At 40.9% G+C, this 24,353-nt stretch overlaps 1 protein-coding gene across 1 annotated transcript in view; it reads left to right on the forward strand.

Annotated features, from left to right (window-relative positions):
* The window catches only part of MTMR6 (myotubularin related protein 6), a 40,446-nt gene extending 16,541 nt beyond the window's left edge, over positions 1-23,905 (forward strand). Inside the window, exons 4-14 of the mRNA XM_065404548.1 lie at positions 2,240-2,397; positions 3,142-3,270; positions 5,931-6,065; positions 8,072-8,204; positions 10,933-11,042; positions 16,859-16,984; positions 17,865-17,914; positions 19,565-19,765; positions 20,793-20,927; positions 21,014-21,140; positions 22,704-23,905. Coding sequence (XP_065260620.1) covers positions 2,240-2,397; positions 3,142-3,270; positions 5,931-6,065; positions 8,072-8,204; positions 10,933-11,042; positions 16,859-16,984; positions 17,865-17,914; positions 19,565-19,765; positions 20,793-20,927; positions 21,014-21,140; positions 22,704-22,964 — 1,565 coding nt within the window. The 3' untranslated portion in view covers positions 22,965-23,905. The remainder of the gene's footprint in view (positions 1-2,239; positions 2,398-3,141; positions 3,271-5,930; positions 6,066-8,071; positions 8,205-10,932; positions 11,043-16,858; positions 16,985-17,864; positions 17,915-19,564; positions 19,766-20,792; positions 20,928-21,013; positions 21,141-22,703) is intronic.
* Positions 23,906-24,353: the final 448 nt, after the last annotated feature.

Consider the following 24,353-nt stretch of genomic DNA (forward strand, 5'->3'; position numbering starts at 1 on the left):
CAAGTTGAGAAAACAAAGTAAATCTAAGACGCCTTGCCTGGCTTTTACTTACAATTTTGAAATAAGAGAGACTTGTTTAAAAAGATGGGGAGAACCTGGATTGATGTCTGGTCCCTCTCAGTCCCAAGAGCGAACAACCCCTTAAACAAAGGACACACACAAAAACCTTTCCCCCCCCAAGATTTGAAAGTATCTTGTCCCCTTATTGGTTCTTGGGGTCAGGTGTCAGCCAGGTTACCCGAGCTTCTTAACCCTTTACAGGTAAAAGGATTTGGAGTCTCTGGCTAGGAGGGATTCCATAGCACTGTACACAGGAGAGCTGTCACCCTTCCCTTTATAGTTATGACAAGGTTACATAAGGCAATAAAAATAAAATTGCAGTGTAAAGTCTAAACTTTAACAAACTAAGCAAGATTTGAATCCAGCAGCTTTTTCTCACCCCACTGGATGTTTCCAGGCAGTTTACAGTTCTTAATACATAGGCTGAATTCCCTTCTCAGCCTGGGACCAATCTCCCCAGCTCAGAGTCTTTTGTCTTCCCAACAATCTTCTAGGTGTTAAGATAGGGCAGGAGAGAGGCCAAGTGGTGATGTCACTGTCCCTCTTTTATACGTTCTTCCAGCTGCTAGAACAGGGGTGGGCAAACTTTTTAGCCCGGGGGCGACATGTGGGTATGGAAATTGTATGGCAGGCCATGAATGCTCACGAAATTCGGGTTGGGATGCAGGAGGGGGTGAGAGTTCTGGCTGGGGGTGCGGGCTCTAGGGTGGGGCCAGAAATGAGGAATTCAGCGTGCGGGAGGGGGCTCCGGGCTGGGGCAGGGGGTTGGGTGGGGGGTTGAGGTGCAGGCTCTGGGGTGGGGCTGGGGATGAGGGATTGGGGTGCAGGAGGGTGCTCTGGGTTGGGATCAAGGGGTTTGGAGGGCAGGAAGGTGGATCAGGGCAGAGGGTTGGGGGGCGGGAGGGGCTCAGGGGTGCAGACTCTGTGCAGTGTTTACCTCAAGCAGCTCCCGGAAGCAGCGGCATGTCCACCTCCGGCTTCTGCATGACCAAACGGCTCTGCGCACTGCCCTGTCCGCAGGCATCGCCCCTGCAGCTCCCAATGGCCACAGTTCCCACCAATGGGAGCTGCTGGGGCGGTGCTTGGGGCGATTTACATGGCCTGGGTCCCCGGCAGCACAGGAGAGCTGAGCGGCATCTGCCTGCTTGCTCCACATGTCTGCCTGCCCCTCCCTGCGGCCCCGGGGCGGGGCTGTGCCTCCGTGTGCTGTCCCCCGCCCGAGCACCCCTGTGGCCAATGGGAAGCTGCAGGGGCGGTGCCTGGGGGCAGCTGTGCGCGGAGGCCCCCGCAGCCCGCCCCGCCTTGGAGCCCCAGGTAAGTGCCGCAGCCCCCAACCTCCTCCCAGAGCCTGTACCCCACCTCCTCCCCACATACTTCCTCCTGCCCCCAAACTCCCTCCCAGGGCCTGCACCCCTCCCCCTCCCAGGGCCTGCACCCCCACTCCCTGCCCCAGCCCAGAGCCTGCACCCAGCACCCAAACTCCAGCCCAGAGCCTGCAACCCAGACCCTCTCCCCCTCCCAGAGCCCAACCTCTCACCCTTTCTGCACCCAAACTCCCTCCCAGAGCCTGCAACCCAATCCCCTACCCCAGACCTCCTCCCCCACCCAAACTCCCTCCCAGAGCCTTAGGCGGGGGGGGGGGGGTTTCTGGGTGGCATGAGTGACATTACTGGCCCACTGGGAGGATTTGAGGACTGGCACTGGCCCTAAGGTAAATTGAGTTTGAGACCCCTGCTTTATCTCTAATCCACTCCTAACTTTGTGCTACTCTTAATGTTGCCCCTTAAACCTTGAAAATGTCCCAGTTGATGTATGGCTAGGAACCACCCTATTCTGCAGAAAATACTGAAACCTACATTCCACCAAACTTACCTGTGCTGATGTCCATTCATCTTTTTTTGTCAGTTAACTGTATGGTACCCGTGTGACTTCAGATTGTAAACTCTTTGGGGCGGAAGTTACTTACTGAGTAAAATATTTCAAAAGCACCACAGTCGCTTAGTGACGTCGGCATTTTCGAAAAGTTTACCCACCATGAATATTTATAAAATATCTTGCCCAGTTACAGAACTACAAAGATAATCAGATGATGAATTCAACTATTCCTGCCCTTTTTCTGACAAAAAAGACTCTGGGATCTGACTCCGTGCATCATATGTTATTTTCTGGTTTCCTTTAGCAAGCTACGATGAGCTGTATGCCTTCTCTTACAATCCAAAACAAAATGAGTCGAAGCGGCTGCAAGGCTGGCAGCTCATTGACCTAGCAGAAGAATACAAGCGGATGGGAGTGCCAAACTCTAACTGGCAGTTGTCCGATGCTAATCGTGATTATGAGGTAAAGGATAATCGAGAATCTGTTGCAGTGGAGGAAACGTGTTTATTTTTATGCCTGTTTGATTTTATAACCTCTGATTCCAGTCCAACACAATATCTGCAATGCCTTGCAAACCACATACCCTTTGAGTCATGAGTTTGCTGCCTAAAGTGAAAGGATGCAGAAGATGGGAGAGCCTACTTGTGACTCTCTCCCTCCCTGTTCGGTTTTTTGGTGTTGGGATAGTCTTTGATAGCATGGTTTCTTTCTCATTTTCCCTCAATGACAGCCCTATTTTGAGGGTAAGCCATGGAAATCCTGTTGTAAAGGAGCAGCAGAACAACTCTTTCAGTGAGGGAGAAACCTGCCCTTGCATTAGTGAAGTTGGGGATCGGTGCAAGGGGTGTGATCTTTCTATACTACTACTGTGGAATTATTCTCTGTGGTCTCATTTTGATAGACTGTACACTGGTGTCTCAGTCCCCTTCCACAGCGTATGATTTTCATTTCATCATTCTTTCATACCCTTTAATCCATGTATCACTTCTGGTGTGTGTACATTAGGAAGAATTATGGGCATATTTCTGTATGCCAGGTGCAAGTGTTTTTACCTCTGTGTCATCTAGCCCTGCTATAATCACCTTCTTATCCACAAAGCTGTCATGATTCATGCAAGGACAGCAGTCCACTGTTAGAAATCTTGTACCAGATTTGATATAGTCTGTAAATGAAACACTTACATTGTACATTTATTTTGTCCTGCAGATTTGTGACTCCTATCCCAGAGAACTTTATGTTCCCAGAACTGCAAGCAAGCCCGTAATCGTTGGTAGCTCCAAATTTAGAAGCAAAGGAAGATTCCCAGTGTTATCATATTATCACAGAGATAAAGAGGTACAGTCTGATTTCCTTTCAGCGCAAGTGGGCTAAAACTATTTCTCAACAGATGCCACTGGTCCAGGAAAGATAGGGAGGTAAGTATAATAACCCAGGTTCATAGAACAATGCTAGTTCCTTAATCTCTGACACTGCTGATGGCTAATGAGATGCTTAGGTCCTGCTTAGCCAACTGTAAAATTCTTTACTAGTCAATTGAATCTCTTAAAACTTCCAAAAATAGGGCCTTTAAGGTCAGCTGATGATCAAATCCTCTGTGTTTTTGTACTTGTTGGAATATCAAGAATAAAATCCTTTTGTTCCAAAATGCTATGAACCGTGGAAATAATTTGTTAAAGAGGGAAGGAGGGCAGGAAGAGAGAAAATCAGGCCCTGTGGGACTCCATAGAGGAGGGTTGTTTCTATGGAGCAGCAGCAGTCCATCTCAATCCTGATATATATCTGAGGGAATAGCAGTTATATCAACTGCTCCTGTGAGTTCAGCAGTTTCTGAAGGGCCAGTATTGTAAAGCTACACATAGGCAACTGCCAGTTGTATCCACAGAGTGGATGTATTTGTGAGTGTTACCTGTCAGGGAATGTGCGTTACACCCCTCAAAGAATACTGCTGTCAAGGAGAGAACTACAGTTTTTATATTGGCCAGGCTGGAGTTTAAGGCCTGGTCTACACTACGGGGTTAGGTCGAATTTAGCCGCGTTAGGTCGATTTAAAAATGAATGCGTCCATACAACCAACCCCATTCTGTCAACCTAAAGGGCTCTTAAAATCGACTTCTGTACTCCTCCCCGGCGAGGGAAGTAATGCTAAAATTGACTTTGCTGGGTCGAATTTGGGGTAGTGTGGATGCAAATCAATGGTATTGGCCTCCAGGAGCTATCCCAGAGTGCTCCATTGTGACCGCTCTGGACCTCACTTTGAACTCCGATGCACTAGCCAGATACACAGGAAAAGCCCCGAGAACTTTTGAATTTCATTTCCTGTTTGGTCAGCGTGGCGAACTCAGCAGCACAGGTGACCATGCAGTCCCCCCAGAATCGTAGAGCATAGAATGTTTCTACGCTCCCCCTATCATCTCCGTCCCTGAGGTTATCGCAGATTAGAAGGCAAAAAAAACGCACTCGCGATGACGTGTTTTCTAAGCTCATGCAGTCCTCCCGTACTGATAGGGCACAGCTTAATGCATGGAGGCATTCAGTGGCAGAGGCCAGGAAAGAATTAAGTGCACGCGAAGAGCAGAGGCAGGACGTAATGCTGAGGCTAATGGGGAGCAAATGGACATGATGAATCATCTGTTGGGGGAGCAAATGGACATGATGAAGCGTCTGTTGGAGCTGCAGGAAAGCCAACGAGCACAGACCCCCGCTGCATCCACTGTATAACCGCCTCCCCTCCTCCCCATGTTCCATACCCTCCTCACCCAGACGCCCAAGAACGCAGGGGGGGAGGCTCCCGGCACCCAGCCACTCCACTCCAGAGGATGACCCAAGCAACAGAAGGCTGTCATTCAAACAGTTTGATTTTTAGTGTGGCTCCAATAAGCAATGTGGCCTTGTCCTTCCCTCCTCCCCCACCCCATCCGGGTTACCTTGTCTGTTCTCTCTCTTTTTTTTTTTTTAATTAATAAAGAAAGAATGCATGGTTTCAAAACAATAGTTACTTTATTTCGAAGGGGGGAGGGTGGTTGGCTTACAGGGAATTAAAATCAACAAAGGGGGTGGGTTTGCATCAAGGAGAAACACACACAACTGTCACACCGAAGCCTGGCCAGTCCTGAAACTGGTTTTCAAAGCCTCTCTGATGTGCAGCGCGCCTTGCTGTGCTCTTCTAATCGCCCTGGTGTCTGGCGCAAAACGATTGTCTGCTGTTGCTTTCACGGAGGGAGGGGCGACTGACGACATGTACCCAAAACCACCCGCGACAATGTTTTTGCCCCATCAGGCATTGGGAGGTCAACCCAGAATTCCAGTGGTCGGCAGAGACTGCAGGAACTGTGGGATAGCTACCCACAGTGCACCACTCTGTAAGTCGATGCTAGCCATGGTAGTGAGGACGCACTCCGCTGACTTAATGCGCTTAGTGTGGACATACGCAATCGACTGTATAAAATCAATTTCTAAAAATCGACTTCTATAAAATAGACCTACTTTCGTAGTGTAGACATACCCTAAATGATGTGTAGAAGAGCACAAAATGACTGTCTTCATTATAAATGTAGATTTATCTTGTATTTAGGGAGATAATAATTCAATAGAAAACATCCTGAGAGTGTAGAGACACGAGACAGGCATTTATTGTAAGAAAAATGGCTGTGTATTATAAACTTAATTTTTTTTAGGAAGTAAACTGAGATGTCTAAGATCTTTGGGCATATTTCCAAAATTTGGTAAACCTTTACACTATCAAAGTGCCACATGATCTTTAAAGTCCATGAACAGCAGTCAGGGACTTAAATTTAAGGTCTACTATAAAAGTGTACTTTGATTTAAAAAGTTATAGCATCTTTGCTTTAGTTCTTCAGCTTATCTTTCACTTCATAGTCTGCAGAATAGAAGAATTAACTGTGTTTCAGCTCTATAGAATGCATATGTCTGAAGCATTCTTTTAGAGGTGTTACTTAATATACTGTTGCTACCTGATTCTTTGTTTTCTGTACTAGGCTGCTATTTGCAGATGCAGTCAACCTCTCTCAGGTTTCAGTGCCAGGTGTCTGGAGGATGAAAATATGCTGCATGCGATCAGTATAGCCAACCCTGCTCATCACTATATGTATGTCATGGACACTCGACCTAAGGTATGTACCTTTATCAGGGCTGCAGCTTAGGGTTCAGCTTAAATTCCTTTACTTGATCACTTTATACATACGGAAGTGCTACTGGGGCACTATGTGGCTCAGGTGCTGGGAGTGTACTGTATCATGCTGTTTAATCTCTACAGCATCGGTTCTCAACGAGGGGTCCGAGGTCCCTAGAGGATCTGCGAGCAGGTTTCAGGGGGTCTGCCAAAATAAACCAGAGAGTAGGGCCGGCATTAGAGTTGCTGGGGCCCAGGGCAGAAAGCCCAAGCCCTGCCATGCGGGGCTGAAGCCAAAGCCTGAGCATCTTAGCTTCGCGGGGCCCCCTGTGGCATTTTGCCCAGGCAATTGCCCTGCTTGCTACCCCCTAATGCCGACACTGGCTTTTAATCAGCTGGATATGCAGAAAAACAGTTGTGGCACAGGTGGGCCGTGGAGTTTTTATTGGGTGGGCCTCATAAAGAGAGAGGTTGAGAACCCCTGCTCTAGATTCAGAATTGGATTCAGAATTGTCCCAGGTCAATGACCAAAAGTATTACTGTTTCATATGATGATCATGGTCTATGTGAGATGAGTTTAGCTAACTCATTTTGGTTAGCTACCTGAATAAGAAGAAACACATATTTCACCTATGAACTTGGGTGAAGATTTTTAAAAATGGGTGCCTACAGTGCAAGACTCCATATTCAAGCAATAAATGTTATTTTAAAAGGTGCTGAGCACCAGTAGCTCCCATTGAAGTCAATGAGAGCTGTTGGGTGTTCAACGCTTGTGAAAATTAGGCCACTTATTTAGGTGCATAAACAGATTTAGGAGTCAAATTTGGGCACCCATTTCTTTAGACTCTTGAGTTTTAAAACTTCTTTTAACTATCTAACTGGGATGAAATGTGTAACATTGATCTGAACTTTATTATAGCATTGGATGCAGAGCTGGAGGGCTGTAGAATTATAGTGAGTATGCCTTAATGGAGCATGGAGAAATTAGGAGACAGAAATTGTAAAACCTAGAGAGAGCATCTGCAGGACAGTGTTCAAGCCCTAGAGTTTGTTTAGATACCACATTTTAATAAGCAATTTCACATTACTACATCTTTACTTCTTTGGTCACTGATCAGATTGAGGGGTGGACATATCAAGTGGTGATTATTTCCTAAACTCTACTTATAACCAAGTTCCATCCATATGTGATATCAAAATGAGATGTCACTTAAAGTAGACTGTAGATCTCCTCTTTTTTACATGTTTTGGTCAGCAATAAAATAGTTAATTGTTCATATCTGATCAGCTATTAAAGTTCAGCATTAGCACTGCACTGCGAAGAGTGGTGCAGCTGATATTTATTGGAGCCATAGTTGCAGACTTTGGCAGATATATTTGTTGGTTCCACTCAAAAGTTCTTATTTTTAAATGTATTTGATCATAAGGACTAGAAGATTAAATTTTAATTGTAAAACATTAGATTCTGGAGCACAAGAGGAAGCCTCCAGAAAAAAGTGCTGGCTTGTTGAGTGAAATGGAACCAGCCCAGCTGGATCTGTTTTTGGTACCTCATAATTTTGTAGATTTCATATTACTTAGGATACACTGATCTTTTTTTCCCTTCAAATTACACACTTCAGGTATCTTAACACTTCATAGTACTAACTTTTTCTTTTAGGCTAATTACTGTGTGGCATCTTTCAAATAAGCAATTGTGATTTGGGAAAAGGAGAATTAGGATATAGTATTCACATTTGTCAGCTCTCAACATCTGATTGTTTTTACTTTTCATAGTCTACATATCACATCCCCCCACATGTTGTGTCATTCTCATGTCAGAGTAATCCTTTCAGATTAGTCTGCCACAGATCTGATATCCATAAGGATGTTTATGGTATGTGTGTGTTAGTTTTGTTTTTTAACTGAGTGTCCTGCTGAAGATGTTTGGTTACTTAATCTATATTTTGATTTTACAATTTACTTTTTAACTCTTGATTTTAAATATTTGCATTTTCTTTCACTAAGCTTAATGCAATGGCAAACAGAGCAGCAGGTAAAGGCTATGAAAATGAAGACAACTATGCTAACATTAGATTCCAGTTTGTTGGAATTGAAAACATTCATGTAATGAGATCCAGCCTGCAGAAACTTTTAGAAGGTATGTTTTATTGTTCTAACTCTGGTGTAACAGAATATGATTAAAAATAGGATAAGTGACCTTCTCATGTCATTGGTCTTTTAATGTTAGTCTATGCAAAACACCAAGGAACTTCCAAACTTTGTTACCGACAGCAGTGAATTTAGTGTCTGTTATGGAGTTCTGAGGGGCAGGTGCTAGTGTTAATCACAATTCCTGGGCAATGAGCTCTTATGAATTGTCAGTCATTTGTCTTAAGGAAAATAGTTTAACATGTAATGTGTCTTGGGTGGAAGTAGGCAAATTCTGTTAGCATGTCAGATGGTTTACAGGAAAAAACCATTGGGGTTTATAACATGCATGTATTACCCCTGATTTTTCAATAGGACTTAAATGTTGAAATGCTTGATTGCACTCACAGATAAAATACTCTGACATCTGAGTGCTATAAAATGTACCTGCACTTACTTTCACTCTCAGAAATCAGAGACCAGTTCTAAAAGGATTGATTTTGCACTAACTGCTACATCTTCACTCACTCTCTACTAAAAATTCTCTTAACTCACATGGTCATGTGATCTTGTGGCAGCCAAGTGGGTAGCTGTTTCATTTTGATGCCCAGACCTCTCAATCAGATAGGATCAATAGTGCAAAACTATTTTGATTTACTTGACTTGGTTCAACCAGACTGGTTGCTTGGCAGTCAGAGTAATGTGTGATTCAAAGTGAATTACAGGCAAAAAGCTATTACCATCTTATGATTACTTGATGTCCTAAGTCCTGTTTTTTGAGGACTGATAATTGTGCACATCACAAAAAAAAATAGCCCTTCTTGTTCAACAGCAATGAAGCACCCACATTGATACTCTCAGAAGATGGGAGAAATTAGAATGATTGAGGGTGAACTACCCTCTCCTATTAATGATTTCCCCTTAATTTCCCTCCCCCACTGTATCGCATCTGAGGTACATTAGTGAGGCAATATGGAGGAACTTACAGTAAGGAAGCAGCAGCACATCTGTTCTGCAGATACACAGAGGGCCTCACTGTCCAAGGTTGTCAGTTCATTGCATATACAAGCACTACATATAGGGGGGAGGGATAGCTCAATGGTTTGAGCATTGGCCTGCTAAACCCAGGGTTGTGAGTTCAGTCCTTGAGGGGGCCACCAAGGGATCTGGGGCAAAATCAGTACTTGGTCCTGCTAGTGAAGGCAGGGGGCTGGACTCGATGACCTTTCAAGGTCCCTTCCAGTTCTAGGAGATAGGATATTTCCATTAATTTTTTTTTTTTTTTTTTTTTTTTTTTTTACTTTTACTTTATTATTTAAAGAAAGTGATTTACTGGAGTAATCATTGATAACTGTTCAAAACTGTAAACATTGTCTGGTTATGTGATTTACTCCCCAGGTAAATATTTTTGATAGGCTGTTGGGATTGTGGCATGTTTATCTTGTGCTGTCCTTCTTCTGTTAAATTAGGTAGCTCTTCCTACTGGGCACCACTAATCCCATTTCCTTGAATGTTGTCCTTACATTTTGACCACAGTGGTGACTTAGTACAGTAACTCCCCACTTAACGTCCTCTCGCTTAACGTTGTTTCAATCTTACGTCCCTGCTCAATTACAGAACATGCTCCATTTAAAGTTGTGCAATGCTTCGCTATAATGCTTTGTCCACAGCTGGCAACCCCCCTATCAGCTCCCTTACGCCCCCCCCACCCCAGCGCCTCCCGCCCGCCGGCAGACTCTGCGGATCAGTGCCTTCCCCCTCCTCCTCCTGCCCGCGGCAATCAGCTGGCTTGAGGTGTTCAGGAGGGAGGGGGGAGCAGCGAGGACTTGGTGCGCAGGCTTCCCCCCTGCCCCCGAACGCCACAAACCAGCTGATTGCTGTGGGCGGGGGGGAGGGAGGAGACTGCGCGCCACGTCCTCGCTCCTCCCCCCTGCCTCCTGCCTGTGGCAATCAGCTGGCTTGCGGTGTTCAGGAGGGAGGGGGAGCCTGCGCACTGTGTCCTCACTCCTCCCCCCTTCCTCCTGCCTCCTGAATGCTGCAAGCCAGCTGATTGCTGTGGGCAGGAGGCAGAGGAGGGAGGGGGAGGAGTGAGGACCGATGTGCGGAGGGGGGGAAGAAGAGGTGGGTTAAGGGTGGGGGCTTAGGGGAACGGGAGGCGTGGTCGGGCCGAGGGTTGAGCCCCCCCACCCCGGTGCTTGCAGAGTAGGGGAAGCTGCTGCTGTGCAACGTGCTTCTCCTAGCCTACAGCACCTTCAGCCTCCATGCCTGCCTCATTGTCTCCAGTGCCAGTGGGCTATGCCTGTGTGGGGTAAGGCGAGGGCACCTCCCAACTATAGTACTGTACAGTATGGCAAAAAAATTTCCCCTGGAACCTAACCCCCCCCCATTTACATTCATTCTTATGGGGAAATTGGATTCGCTTAACATCATTTCACTTAGTCGCATTTTTCAGGAACATAACTACAACGTTAAGTGAGGAGTTATTGTATCTCTTCATTTCTGTAACTCATGATCAGATACCTGCAAGATCTATATTAGCTGAAGGATTTTATTTATTACTCATGTTTGCATTTCTGAAACATTAGGAATCTGACACTTTTACCAAAAGAGGAGAATAATTCAAATAGATTTTTAAACTCGGAGGAATATCAGCCTATCCTGTAATTATTTTATTTTTCTCCACCTAGAGAGCTACAGCTCCATAGAAAGTTCTAACGCCTTTTTTCTTTCTATTTCAGTCAGTGGTACAAAAGCTTTGTCTGTCAACAGTTTCTTGTCTGGTTTGGAGAACTCTGGCTGGCTGCGTCATATCAAAGCTGTATTGGATGCTGCTATCTTCTTAGCCAAAGTAATTCATATGCTCCTTCTTTCTCTGGGGGAGGGATGGTGATTGGTGACAGGCAGAACCATTCTGTCAGGTGTAAACTGGGGATGGCTGCTGCTATAATCTCAGTGGTCGATGTTTTGCTTCATTATTAATCTTAATTATGTTAGAAATAACTACACACCAAGTACATCAGCATGTAAACAGAACATGTTTCTGTATATTTAGAGAGAACAGATGTGCCTCCTAATATTTTAGGTTTCTTTGAAGGCTGCCCACCTACCAGTGTGAAGAAAGGATGTTAGGTTACCCAAGTTTTGTGCTATGTAGCCTGACCTGTAAATATATGAATATGGGGATGGAGGAAGCTAAATGTTCTGTGTGTTCCACATAGTAGGGGTGAGCAGGGGACCAGTCCCACAACTCTAACTTTACTTCTTTCTTTCTTTTTAGTTCAAGTCTTTTCAGAATCAAATCAGCCAATTCCTACTCAGAGTCCCCCCCAACATACTCTGATACACAACTATCAAAGAACTGCACTGGCGCTGACCTATAGGGATAGGGTAAGCAACTTTTTTTTATTACATGGCGTGGTTTGCAGTTTTAAAACAACTATTTTTGTTATATCTCTTGAGATATAAAATCTCTGCAAATCCACATCATATAATAATTAAAATCAGGGTGGATTTGATTTAAATCAAATTGATTTAAATCATGATTTAAATCACTAGTCAGGAAGACTCGATTTAATCATGGATTTCTACATAAAAGTGCATTCTTGTTGGTTGTTATAACCTTAATACATATTCTTCACAACTCAGAGATATAGGTTTCATTTTTAGAAGGTACACACACTATACATTTTAAAGTGATTTATTTTGAAAACTTTTCAGATTTAGTTTTACAGCTATATCAGAAAATGAATAATTGTTTGGTTATTTCATTTACCAAAGGTAATTGAAGCAGATAGTTCACCTCCCAATGACTTCATAAATATCTCCAATTCAACAGGTTAATCATTAATATTTGGTGGATTTTCTTGCCATGCTGTATTAGGAGGAGAACATCACCAGACAGACATTTTAATTGTTTTATTTAACTAAAACAACAACGTTATGTATTCTGGATTTTTTTCTTCAACAGCAAACATATAATATTTTAACAAAACAAGCATATGAATTTTTGCATTTAGTTAAACATTCAAATTTTTTAACATCTGGTTATTTTAGTTAAATTTGTTTTTAACTAAAATAGTTAAATGAAATATTTGAAAAAAAAAAATCGACTACGTCAGCTAGGTCAACATGAGAAACTTGATATTGGCTTCTGCAGCTAACTCAGTTGTCTTCACCTTCATTTTCCTGTCTGTTCATAATCTGGAAAAGAAAAACAAGCTTTCCTGCTTTTTCGGGTCCCAAATGATTTCTCAATTTGGAATGAATTAGTCCAAAGGAAGAAAATGTTCTTTCTACACCGGCAGAAGAAGCTACTGCTGTTAAGTGAGATTATCACTTCAACAGTCTCTGAGTCCAAGTGCTTAAATGACTTCCACCAGTTCACTGGTATGCCTTTCTTTAAAACATCATCAGCAAACATATTTCTTGAATGGTTCACCCTTAGCTCTGAAGTTTATTATAGTTGGCATTATGGAGGGATGATTGCTGGATGTCCATGTCATAGCCAACTCCTCTTCTTCAGCAGTTAAGGTTTGACCCTGGTACAAAGTATTGAGAATATTTGCAAGAAAATAAGCTGGAGATAGTGCTTGTCCCATTCATTTTTTTTAATGCTTGTAAGTTAACTCTGTCATTGCATATTTCTTTTTTTAAGATCATTCAGTTCCTTCCAAATTTCAACAGCATCAGCAATATAAATTAAATAAATTAATGGAAATATCCTATCTCCTAGAACTGGAAGGGACCTTGAAAGGTCATCGAGTCCAGCCCCCTGCCTTCACTAGCAGGACCAAGTACTGATTTTTGCCCCAGATCCCTAAGTGGCCCCCTCAAGGATTGAACTCACAACCCTGGGTTTAGCAGGCCAATGCTCAAACCACTGAGCTATCCCTCCAAAGCAGCTATTTCTCTGCATTTTGTTCAAGGCTACAGAAATAGGCTTCAGGGTACTCAGTATGTGTTCAACATTTCTCTTAAGCCCAATGTTGAGAACTTTAGCTGTGACAGTGCCATCTATTTTTTCACATTTTGTTCACAAACTGTCATCAGATTAGGCCAGTTCTTGATATAGTGCTCAAAACAGCCCCCTACTGAGTTCCATCGCACGTCTTGTGGGAGAGTTAGCTTGGTTCCTCCCACTTCTTTCAGAGCAGCTGGTGCAAAGTGATTGTTACGGAAGTATTTTGCAATTTCCACAACATTAGCCTTTCTTTCTGGAACACTGAAGTCTTTGGCTAGGAGGTGCATCAAATGAACACTGCAACCGTACGTTATTAGCTTGGGACTCTCTTCTAAATTTCTTCTTATCTTGGATAAGTATTGTAAGTATTCTGCTGTGTGTGCATTTCCTGATGTATCAATTGTTTCTATAAGGAAGACATTCCCTTCCTCTGTTGTCACACAGGCACATACAACAGGATCATTGTGGACATTGCTTCACCCATCAAGACTCAGGTTAACAATTTCACCCTCTAGACGTTTTGCACACTGCTCAATTTCTCTTTCATACACTTTATCCAGCAATTTGCTTGCGACATCTGCTCTGTTGGGTGGACTGTATCCTGGTCTTAATGACTGAACCATGTTAATGAAGTGTGGGTTCTCAATCATACGGAAAGGAGAGTTTGTTGCATAAACAAACCAGGTAATTTTTTCATCAGTTACCTCTAATCTGCTGGTTCTTATCACAGACTTCTCTATGGTTGTTTCTGGATGATGGAGATTTTTTTTTTTTTCTTTTTGCTACAGGTGATATACTGTGGTTATGTGACATACATGATGTGACTGAAACACTGTCATTGGCAGATAACTCTGAAACTATAGAAAATGATGATGAGTTTGAAGGTGGATAGTCTTCAGAATCCTGTATGTTGAGGATGGATTCTCCTAAACAAAATAAGTCAATGCAGTTATTTAATTATTATTACATACTGCTCATTTAGTATTACTCATTGCATTCACTGACACTCAGTACTACTTTAAAGGTGAAATTGTAAAAGGGAGATCTGCCTATTTCAGCTATTTATTTTTTATCACAACTGCATCTAAAATGATAGTACCATAGAGTAACAACTATATTTTTTGCTCAAACATGAGAATTCAAGAGTAGTCCAGAAGGAAGACAGGCAGTCCTTAAGAAAGAAGTATGAAATAAAAAAGTTTACCAACCTGAAGATCCTGCATGTTCAGACATGTTCCTTTCATCATCTTCAATGCAGCTTCCTCCTGAGAGGGAACACTTCTCATGATATTTCATTCGGGCAACCAGGTCTTGCATTTCTTTGTTGCACTGTTTGCATTTTGCACGCATGCCTGTCTTACCCACAGGTAGAGGAACTTCATTAAAATATTCCCAAAGTGGGTCTCTCTTACGGCCTGCTGCCATTATAGGTTTTTCCTTCTAGTGAGAGAATGGTATGGTAGATCTCAAATCAATGAAGGCTACACTCAGAAAGACCTCAAGACTTCTGGAATATGCTGCTCAAACAGTTTCGCTTTTGTTTCTACTGCCTGTTCCTCCTTTCTCACATTTATCTCCAGACTTCTTCTCCTTGTCCAGATCTATTCCGCCCCCAACAATCTTCTATTCATTGAACTTTTTGAAACTTTGCACTTTTAGAGAGAGGTAAGGGATTGACTCTGTGTACACAGATTTGCAGAGGGACAATAGGGTTGATGTTTTATTTTTCACCTCTCTATATTATTTATTTAAAAACATTTTTGTTGATAACAAGCATGTTATCTCTGGAGACAGTTTGAGAACTGCAAAACTAAGCATCTCTGATGGTATCTTCTAGACTGAGCACTGAGTCCCATTGGGTAGATAGAAAGATTAACTTAAATAATCTATACAGAAGCCCCTGGAACCCCATAAGATTGGGCCCCTAATCCATGAACTATTGAAATTCATTTACAAAACATTTCTTAAACATTACATGAAGTGGGCATTCACCCACGAAAGCTTATGCTCCAATACTTCTGTTAGTCTTAAAGGTGCCACAGGACCCTCTGTTGCTTTTTACGTGAATATATTGTCTCATACTATAGAAATAGAATTTATAATCCCCATTCCATGAGGAGATATCTTTGAGCTATAATGTTTCTTAATTAAAACTATCTTTAGATAGGTGTTTTCCTCAAAAAGCATTTTATCAAAAAAATCGATTTAAATAAAAAAAATCTGATATTATTTTAATTTAAAAAAAAATTGATTTCTATCCACCCTGATTAAAACCCTGACTCATTCATAGGCTACTACAAGTGATGTTCTGTGATAACTTTGTCACAGAACAACTTGTGTTAGGGTGACACTGAAGTAGATAGCTGATTGTGACGTCAGGGGACCTGAATTAGTGGGCAGGGAAAGGGTAGGTTGAAGTGGTTGTATACTGAGTGCCCTTGTTCATTAGAACAAATCTGTATGTACGCCGCTCTCTTTGCATCTAAATATTTGCAGGTCACGTTTTAAGAGGGGTATCAACCTGTAAGTAGGGATGTCAGTGTGTTGGGGCTCTTAATGTACCTGATGCTTTTCTGAGGTGTTTACGCCTTGCAACCTTTGTCACCTTGAGGCACTCTTTACGTATGCTGTTTTGTCTCTTATCTGCTAAATCTAACATGCATGACTTCATCTATGGATGAATTCACTGTGTGTGTACTTTTTTTGGCATGTTGGAAACCTATATTTATACTGTGGGATACTGCTGATAGAGCTCTGTGGAAAAACATGTCTCAGTGCATGTGAATCTGGCACAATCACATATACATGAGGCTCATAAAAAGTAGAAAATACTTTGTATTTTGTGAAGCACTAATTCTTGCCTCAAAACTTTCTCCTAGCTGAAGTAGTGCTTGAGGCGATTTACAGGTTAGAATGCTGGCACATCTCTTAAATGTGACCTGCAAATGATTAGATGAATGAGGCATAAATTCCTATTTGACTGAGGGCTAGACTACTCTAGAAGTGTTACAGGGGTGCAGCTGTAGCGCCTTTGGTGAAGACAGTCTATGCCAATGGGAGAGAGCTCTCCTGTTGGCATAATAAAACCACCTCCGCGAGACGTGGTAGTTATGGCAGCAGGAGAAGGTTTCCCATTGACATAGCACTGTCCACACTGGCAGTTATGTTGGTGTAACTTACATCACTCAGGGGGGTGAGCAACATAAGTTATACTGACATAACTTGTAGTGTAGTCAATCCCTGAGTCCAAGCTACTTGCTCTACATGCTTCCATATTCTTGAGGGGTGGAGTAGACTGAGGATTTAAAAAAAAAAAAAAGCCAAGTAGTCCTTATTTGGTTTGGATTTCTGGGATGTGTAGTCAGGCTTTTTCCTAGCAGTCCATGGAGACTGTAGATGCTTCTGGGTACTTTAACTTCTTGGAAGTGATGGAAGGTGGACAATAAAATGAGAAGCCACCTTAGTAGTTCTTGCCCCTTCAATGGGCAAGCAGGAAACTGGATCTTGTGATCTTTATGGGGAGCATTATAGCATTGCAAAGGGGAGATCCCAGCTTTAATTGACTGCAGCACATTTTCACACACACAATAATTTCTGTGTGTATTGCCAGATGAGTTTCAAGTGCTGCCATTAAATATGGGCTATGCTAGGAACTTACCTCTTTTTGGAACACACATTACTAGACTTTGTTTTCCACTTTACAGGCAGTAGCAGTTGAAAATGCGACTGTGCTAGTTCATTGCTCTGATGGCTGGGACAGGACTTCCCAAGTTTGTTCCCTTGGATCTCTCTTGTTGGATTCGCATTACAGAACAATCAGAGGCTTCATGGTAAGCATCTACTCGGATAACTAGATGGTTCTTTTTGTTCTCACACGCTAAATCGAAGAGAACTAAGCGTGCAGTGTAACAGCATAAACGAATGCCTTTTGTAAAAAAACCAAACCAAACCAAAAATGATGAGATGGATGCACAGAAATCTTGCAGTTCTTTTCCATATAGTTTAATGTATTTCTAAAGGAGAGCTCTATACCCTTAATCAAAACAGTCAGTGAGCAGCAAAGTGTGTATTTAAAGTAATTATGTATTGAACCTATCTGAAGTACTTGGTATTGGCCACTAGCAGGCAGGATGCCAGTCTGATCTGATGGGGCAGTCCCTACATTCCTAACGTTACCAAGATTTTATTATTACAAATGTACTAAATTACATTTTACTCTGATACTGTTATGTATTATAAATTAAAACTACTGTTGATGAATTACATATGGTAACACATTCATCTTGCGTTTTTGTTCACCTACTCACTAATTTGCAAACATCAGCTACTAACAATCTGTTTCCCAGTCATTTATGTGAATTAATGAGGCTCTTTTTTACTCTAAAAAGTGCAGTTGGTTTAACATAGCCATTATAATGATTATCAGGCAGACAGTTGAGTCGATTAACAATAAAACTTTTTTTTAAAAATGTAAACAAAGTTTTCAGAGTTGTTACAAATGTATTAGTTCAGCTGTCCTTTGAGAGGGTCCTTGAAGGTACTGAAGACTATGCCAAGAAACCAAAAGAAATGCAAAGTGGTGTAAAGTGCAGTAACACACAGTGAATAAATTTAAATCAAAACAAAACATATAGATAGATGATCTATCAGGATAAATGCACAGATCTAGAAGTTCATAATTTCTTTACATTTGATGCCTCTCTCTTCTAGGTTTTGATAGAGAAGGACTGGATCTCTTTTGGACACAAATTTTCTGACAGGTAGACAACATTTTTCAACTAAAGTAGAATTTTACAGTTAGTGCAAAGGTATCACACAGTCAATTGAGTTGTAAATATGCTACTAAACAGGACTCAGTATTCTGCATCAATATTTTATGGAACCTCTAATACTTATATTAACTACTGCTGCAGTGTTGCTAGGATTCTGTGACTCTAAGTAAGCCAGCTCTGCAACAGGCTGTGTGTTTTGTTACCTGCTGCTTATTCAAATGCCCATGGGATAATTGTTTCCATATCGCAAATATAAACTTCAGGGCTACCAAGAATTGGCTGACAATAGAGGAAACCGATAAAAGTTAGCAAGTGAGGCTCCTATGGGTGTCCATCACTGTGGTGTCTGAGCCTCACTTTTGTTGCCCTAGAACTGTGAATCCTGCAGTAATTGGGCATTTAACTCATTGAGCTTGATGGCTTGGAGCTGCATGTGTGTGTGTTTAGAGACTGCAGCACTGATTTATCACTTTTCTTCAGCCATTCAGAATATATGAAACTGAGTTGTGCTGTAGGCTAAGGAAGCTGATGAGTTTGTTACAATGTATTTTTTTTCTTGAAAAATACATTAATGAATTTGAAAATACCACTTAAATGATTGCTGTTAACTGTCAGATGTTCGGTTGATAAGCTCCATATACATTTAATAGTTTATTATCGGTTCTGTAAATTCCCAATTCTTTTTGGTCTTCTTTTATTCTTGGTGTTTTGGAGCAAAGTCCTGCTAGCTGTGGTAGTTCACATAGTAAACCTGTGGTATGGCTACACTGCATCTGGAAGTGAGCCTCCCAACTGAGGTCCACTGACTTGTGCTAGCGGGGCCTGTGCTAGCACACTAAATATAGCTGCATAGGTGGTGCTTTGATGTTGTGGCTTGGGCTGAAGCTCATGCTCTGAAACCCCCCACCTACTCCCAGGCTTCAGAGCCCAAGCCACAATGTCAGAGCACCATCTACATAACTATTTTTAGCATACTAGCACAGGCCCCACTTGCAGAAGTCACTGGACCTGGACTGGGATTCTCACTCCTAGATGCAGTGCAGGCATACCCTATCTTCTCTGACAAAGACAGTGGGGAGACTACCAATTATTTCAAGTTGGTAGATTCTGAATGTGCAGTACTGAGGCCTATCACAATACCAGATGTTAAAGAGCTACTTAACTAGCCTTCTGTTGTATATTATTCACTACAAATATAATTGTATGTCCATAATGTGATGCTGAAAACTCAGGATGAAAAGGAAGTATTATCTCAACATGGATTTAGAAGCCAAATTTGACACCATTTTTCCTCTAAAACCAGGCCATTTACTCTTGAGCTGCGTAAACTGAGCCCGTTAATTAAATTAAAAATTGAAAACAAAATTGTCTCTTTTGTGGCTCTGCTATTCTAGCCAGGTAAGTCCATGAAACATGGTGTTTTGTCCTGGAGTGTCCTTCCACATCATGACTTATCTGGGGTGGAGTTGCCCTACAGGTCTTAAATATGTACCTTATTGAAATGAATGTATTTCCTGATTGTCCAGTCAAAATAAATGCAGAAGATTTTGTCAGTGTTTTTTGTTTGTTTTTTAAAGCTTATTCACATTTTAAAACAATTTCTGGATTTCCCTGATGTCTTTGTGGAATTTTTTGTAGATGTGGTCAATTGGATGGTGACCCAAAGGAAATCTCTCCAGTGTTCACTCAGTTTTTAGAAGGTGTGTGGCATCTCACAGAGCAGTTTCCACAAGCCTTTGAATACAATGAAGCTTTTCTCCTTCAGATCCATGAACACGTCCATTCATGCCAATTTGGAAACTTCCTTGGAAACTGCCAAAAAGAACGAGAAGAACTAAAGTAAGCTGACTTATTGCAAATGTTCTTCATTTACTCCAGTAAACTAAGAACTTGTATAAATCTTCAGCTGGGACTCTCAATAAAAGCAACTAGACATGATCTATAATGGGGAAAGAATAGCTGAACTGCATTGGAAAGCAGCAATGATTCTCACACGTCTGATACTAAAGACCCTCTTTCTAATTTTGAAAGGAAAAAACATATACCCATATTTCATAAAGGAAAAAAATCAAGGCATTTTTAGACTTCCCACCCCCAGCATTTTTTTCAAAAACGATTTAAGTTAATGAGGGGTAAAAACTTAAGTCAGAGCCCATTCTCCTTCTATTTCAGAATTATTCCTCCTTGTACATTTAGTACTATTTTGTCCAGTAATCTGAAGTGCCCAAGTTTTTTTTGTTTTTCTTCCCCTCAGAGTCATTTCTTGCAACTATGCAAAGCATTGTTTCCTAAAGCACTATTTAGCTCTAAACCCAATAATAAAATTAGTATTTTTGTTTATTCCTGGGATATGGCTAAAACTGAGGTATAGGTGTTATTGAGCTCAAGATGTATGACAAAAGGCCTGGAGAGAGGTCCAAGGAGCCTTATATATTAAGTCTTCTTTTAAAAGGGGGGAAGATTACACCCTGTAATGATACATCTTGTTACTATAAATCTCATAAAGAATATGGTGGTGGCTAAAATAATCACTCAGATTTATTACCTATATTGTATATAATAAGTTAAATGTTCTCGAAGTAGTTGGTGACGTGAGAACTGTTTCAGAAATTCCATTATCCCAAGAATATTTGGTGCTTGGCCACCCGGGTGAAAAGGAGTTTTATAAATTCATGAGATGGACAGATAGAAGAACTGGGTAGTCTGTCTCATTCTAAATTCATGACTGCATTTCGGGCAATTGTGGAGGTGAAAAGCAACAGTCTAGTTTGGATTTGTTGTTTTGACTGAGGTGAACTGTAAGACTGAGAGCTAATATTACTACTTTTCACCCAGTGTCTTGACTTTCATTTCTGCTTACCTTAAGATTGAAAGAGAAAACTTATTCCTTATGGCCATTCCTTCTGGATGAACAAAAGAAGTATCTTAATCCTCTATACAATCGAGATTTTTCTCAGAAACTTGTCCTCTTGGAGCCTAACACAGTGTCCTTCAATTTTAAGTAAGTTTCATTAGGTACATTATATTTGCTTCACTTCTATTGTTAGACTAGCTTGTTAAAACAGTTTTATGTTTTGGTACACACAGGTTTTGGAGAAATATGTACCATCAGTTTGACCGAACTATGCACCCCAGGCAATCTGTATTTAATCTCATCATGACCATGAGTGAACAAAATAAACAACTGGAGAAAGACTTTAAAGAACTGGAAGCTGTGAGTATTGTAAAATAAGAAATAAACTTACTCTGAGATCTAAGTTCATTTTCATAATCTTACAACAATGAAACTTATAGCCTTATTATATGACACAGCACTTATTATGTGTAGCTTTTTTAAAGTAAAGTTTAGTTTGCATTGATTTTGTTGTGTGTCTGGCATTGGGTAGTCATACAAGATTACGTAGGCTCCAAACATTTTGCTCTTAAACTGAAATCATTCTGTCCTGTTGTACTATGCATTGTCCTTTGTTAGCAGGAAAAGCTTCACACCAGAAGAGCAGTTCATTTAATACTGGTTAAATTCTCTCCCAGACAGATATATACTGTGTGACTAATCACCCATCCTTACAATTGTGCATCCTTTCTCTATAATATCTACCAAGGAGGACAGAAATCTTTTAATTACCTGAGCCATTGTTAATATGACTCAGGTGCCTTTCCACCATTCTCTCCTGATCTTCCAACTGGGTAATCTAACTCATGCTCAACTGCTGCCTTTTGTTGGTCCTTTTCTTCTTTAGTTCCACCATTACAGTAACCTGAAGATCAGGGAGTTGGGGTGCGGGGGAGGATGTCTCTGGAAAGATGTCTCTTCAAAATATGGCTAGGATTTGTAAGGACTAGAATAGATCCAACTGGAGATGGGTCAGCCTACCACAGGCCACAACATGCCCACAGTGTGACCACCACCAGGCGCTTTTTGTGCAGCCCTTTAAATTGGTATCTGGCAAGTCTATTGTAGCTAAGTATTGTCACTTATTGTAGTACAAACTTGTGAAGCAGGATTTAGAGTTGACTGATTCTTAAATTATATTTTACTAAACTTTTTTATAGTGATCAATTAAAATGCTGAAAACTTGAAATTAAAATGTCATTAACCATCCAAAGTTCTCAAAGGAACAAATTAGTGTTGCTATTTGTAGCAAAAATCTTGGAATGCCAAATTGAAGTTTCTCTCCTCCTATGTATGATACTTTGGGAAGCAAAGCTTTTTAATATAAGGATTGTTAGGATAATCCTGTCATAATGTCACAGATCCATGTTAAGTAATCTGAAAACCTCCTCTTTAAAGCCTGTAATTTAATCTAAAATCTTGATATTCTAAGACATAATCTCAAATATTTTATATCTCCTAACATCTTGATTGATTTTTTTTTTAAGTAATTATCCACAGTTGCATGGAAATTCGCAACTGAATCTTGACCCATTTTAGTTTATTATACTCTGCTTTGAAAGGGAGTGTTTTGGCTTCCTTATGTGGCCAGATTCTTGGGTTGAATGTTGAGAAATGGTTGGTTTGTTATAGTTTTTGTTATACATTTAGCAGGATTTTTACACAATCGGTGTCTCTAGCGACTTTGAAAATTCCACTCTGCGTAGCTGGGAGTTGGTATACTGTTATGATACTGCTCAAAAGGCCAAACCAACCCGTCAGGACGAGGCTTTGGACAAGTCTGTTGAAAGTCGTCTAATTAGCTTGGCTTTTAATTTTTATTTTTATCCCAGGTAATGATGGGTACTAGGAACAATAATTTTAATAGATCCTGTTATATTTCAGAAAATGAAACAAAGAAACAGGCAACCAGAAGAACTCCTCACTAAGGAACCATTGCAGTCTGTCCATCCTGCTTCACCAGCACTTAAAACTTCTCCAAGCTTTAAGAAGGAGCAGCCTCTGTTACCGATGAATGACTCCATTCGGACTATAGAGGGCAGCAACACAGCAGACAATCGCTACAGTGAATACATGGAGGAGTTGTCAAAAGCTGAGCCTGCTGTTGTCAGCTTGGAGTATGGAGTGGCAAGGATGACCTGTTAGTGAAACATTGAACAGTGCTTCTTTTTTCTAGACTGACTGAAATACAAGACAGATTATTGTGAGGATGGTCTATTGCTGCATGACCAAAATCTGATTTGTATAATAGTGAGCTTTGTTACTGTAGAATAGAACAGCATGCTAATTGTTAACGAAAGTGTTTGCTGTTCTCTTGAGAAATAATTGAATTTAGCTGTATTTAAGAAAAAAAACGTTGGGGCATTTAATGATCCTTAGTGACTTAACCAATTAAGGAGTGGTCTGTTTTGGATTTAACAAGTCACAGTTTGCTCTAGAGTAAAACAGTGACATTACTTTAAGATGTGTGCATGGCAGCCAAACACAAATGAGCTTTCAGAGCCAATTTTAGCTGGGCAGGAAAAACTTGACAAACATTCTATTTTAGAAACAAGTTATTTGTATATATCGCATACAGTATAAATATGTATACTCCTATTTAATTTTGTCTCTCACTGCTAACTTTTGGTGTTTTAAGTGCCATGAAAAAGTACAGTATACTTCAAACTATAAATAGCTGGCCTTAAATTTGTCAAATCAATTGCCTTCTTGTCCTTGACTATTGCAGCCTGTAACATGACTCTGTTTACATTTGTATTTGCTTGAATTGTTCTTGCTCCTTAAAATGGGATCAGATTTAGGAAATGTAAAAAAGCCTAGACAGTTATGCTATCAGCAAATGAAGCTATAAGAATGTTAAATCTTACGCTGAATATTATTCTTATATTTCCTATTCCTTTGTTGTTTAAAATTATAATAGATTGGCCAATTTTTGTCAACCTAGAGGATTAATGGATTGACAGCATAATTGAAACTGATTCATGTGTACAGTTTTTAAAATGTTGAATTGTGGCAAGATTTGTAACTTGGGCACCAGTGCAAAGGATTAAAAATGTGGAGAGGTTTTATTAAACTAGCACATTGCTAATAACTGAACAGTGGTCATGTTCTCTTCAGGCTGTTTAGCTATTAGAGCTGCTATGGAGTTTGCAACTGCATAAGATTCTCTGGGTTACAGTGGCAGAAGGGAAAGTTCTAGGAGCAGCATTTAGTGATTTGCATAGTTTTCAAACAAAATTGCTGATTTTTAACAGAATTCCAACATAGCACTAGAAGGGATCTCGAGAGGTCATCTAGTCCCCTTCACTCATGGCAGGACTAAGTATTATCTAGACCATCCTCTCATAAGAAATCTGTATCTCATGAGAAATTGAGGTATTTTTGTATTAAATTAGTCTTTCATTTCAATGTTTCAATTATTAGTGAAAGTCCCCTTTAAAGAGACTAACTTTACAAGACGACACAATCCCACTTACCTAAATCTGCAGATGGTCAGTTTTGGATGATTGTTGGGGGAGAGCCAAAAAACTCCTG

This window comes from Emys orbicularis, chromosome 1 (assembly GCF_028017835.1).
Source record: "Emys orbicularis isolate rEmyOrb1 chromosome 1, rEmyOrb1.hap1, whole genome shotgun sequence".
In the NCBI taxonomy this organism is placed as follows: domain Eukaryota; kingdom Metazoa; phylum Chordata; order Testudines; family Emydidae; genus Emys; species Emys orbicularis.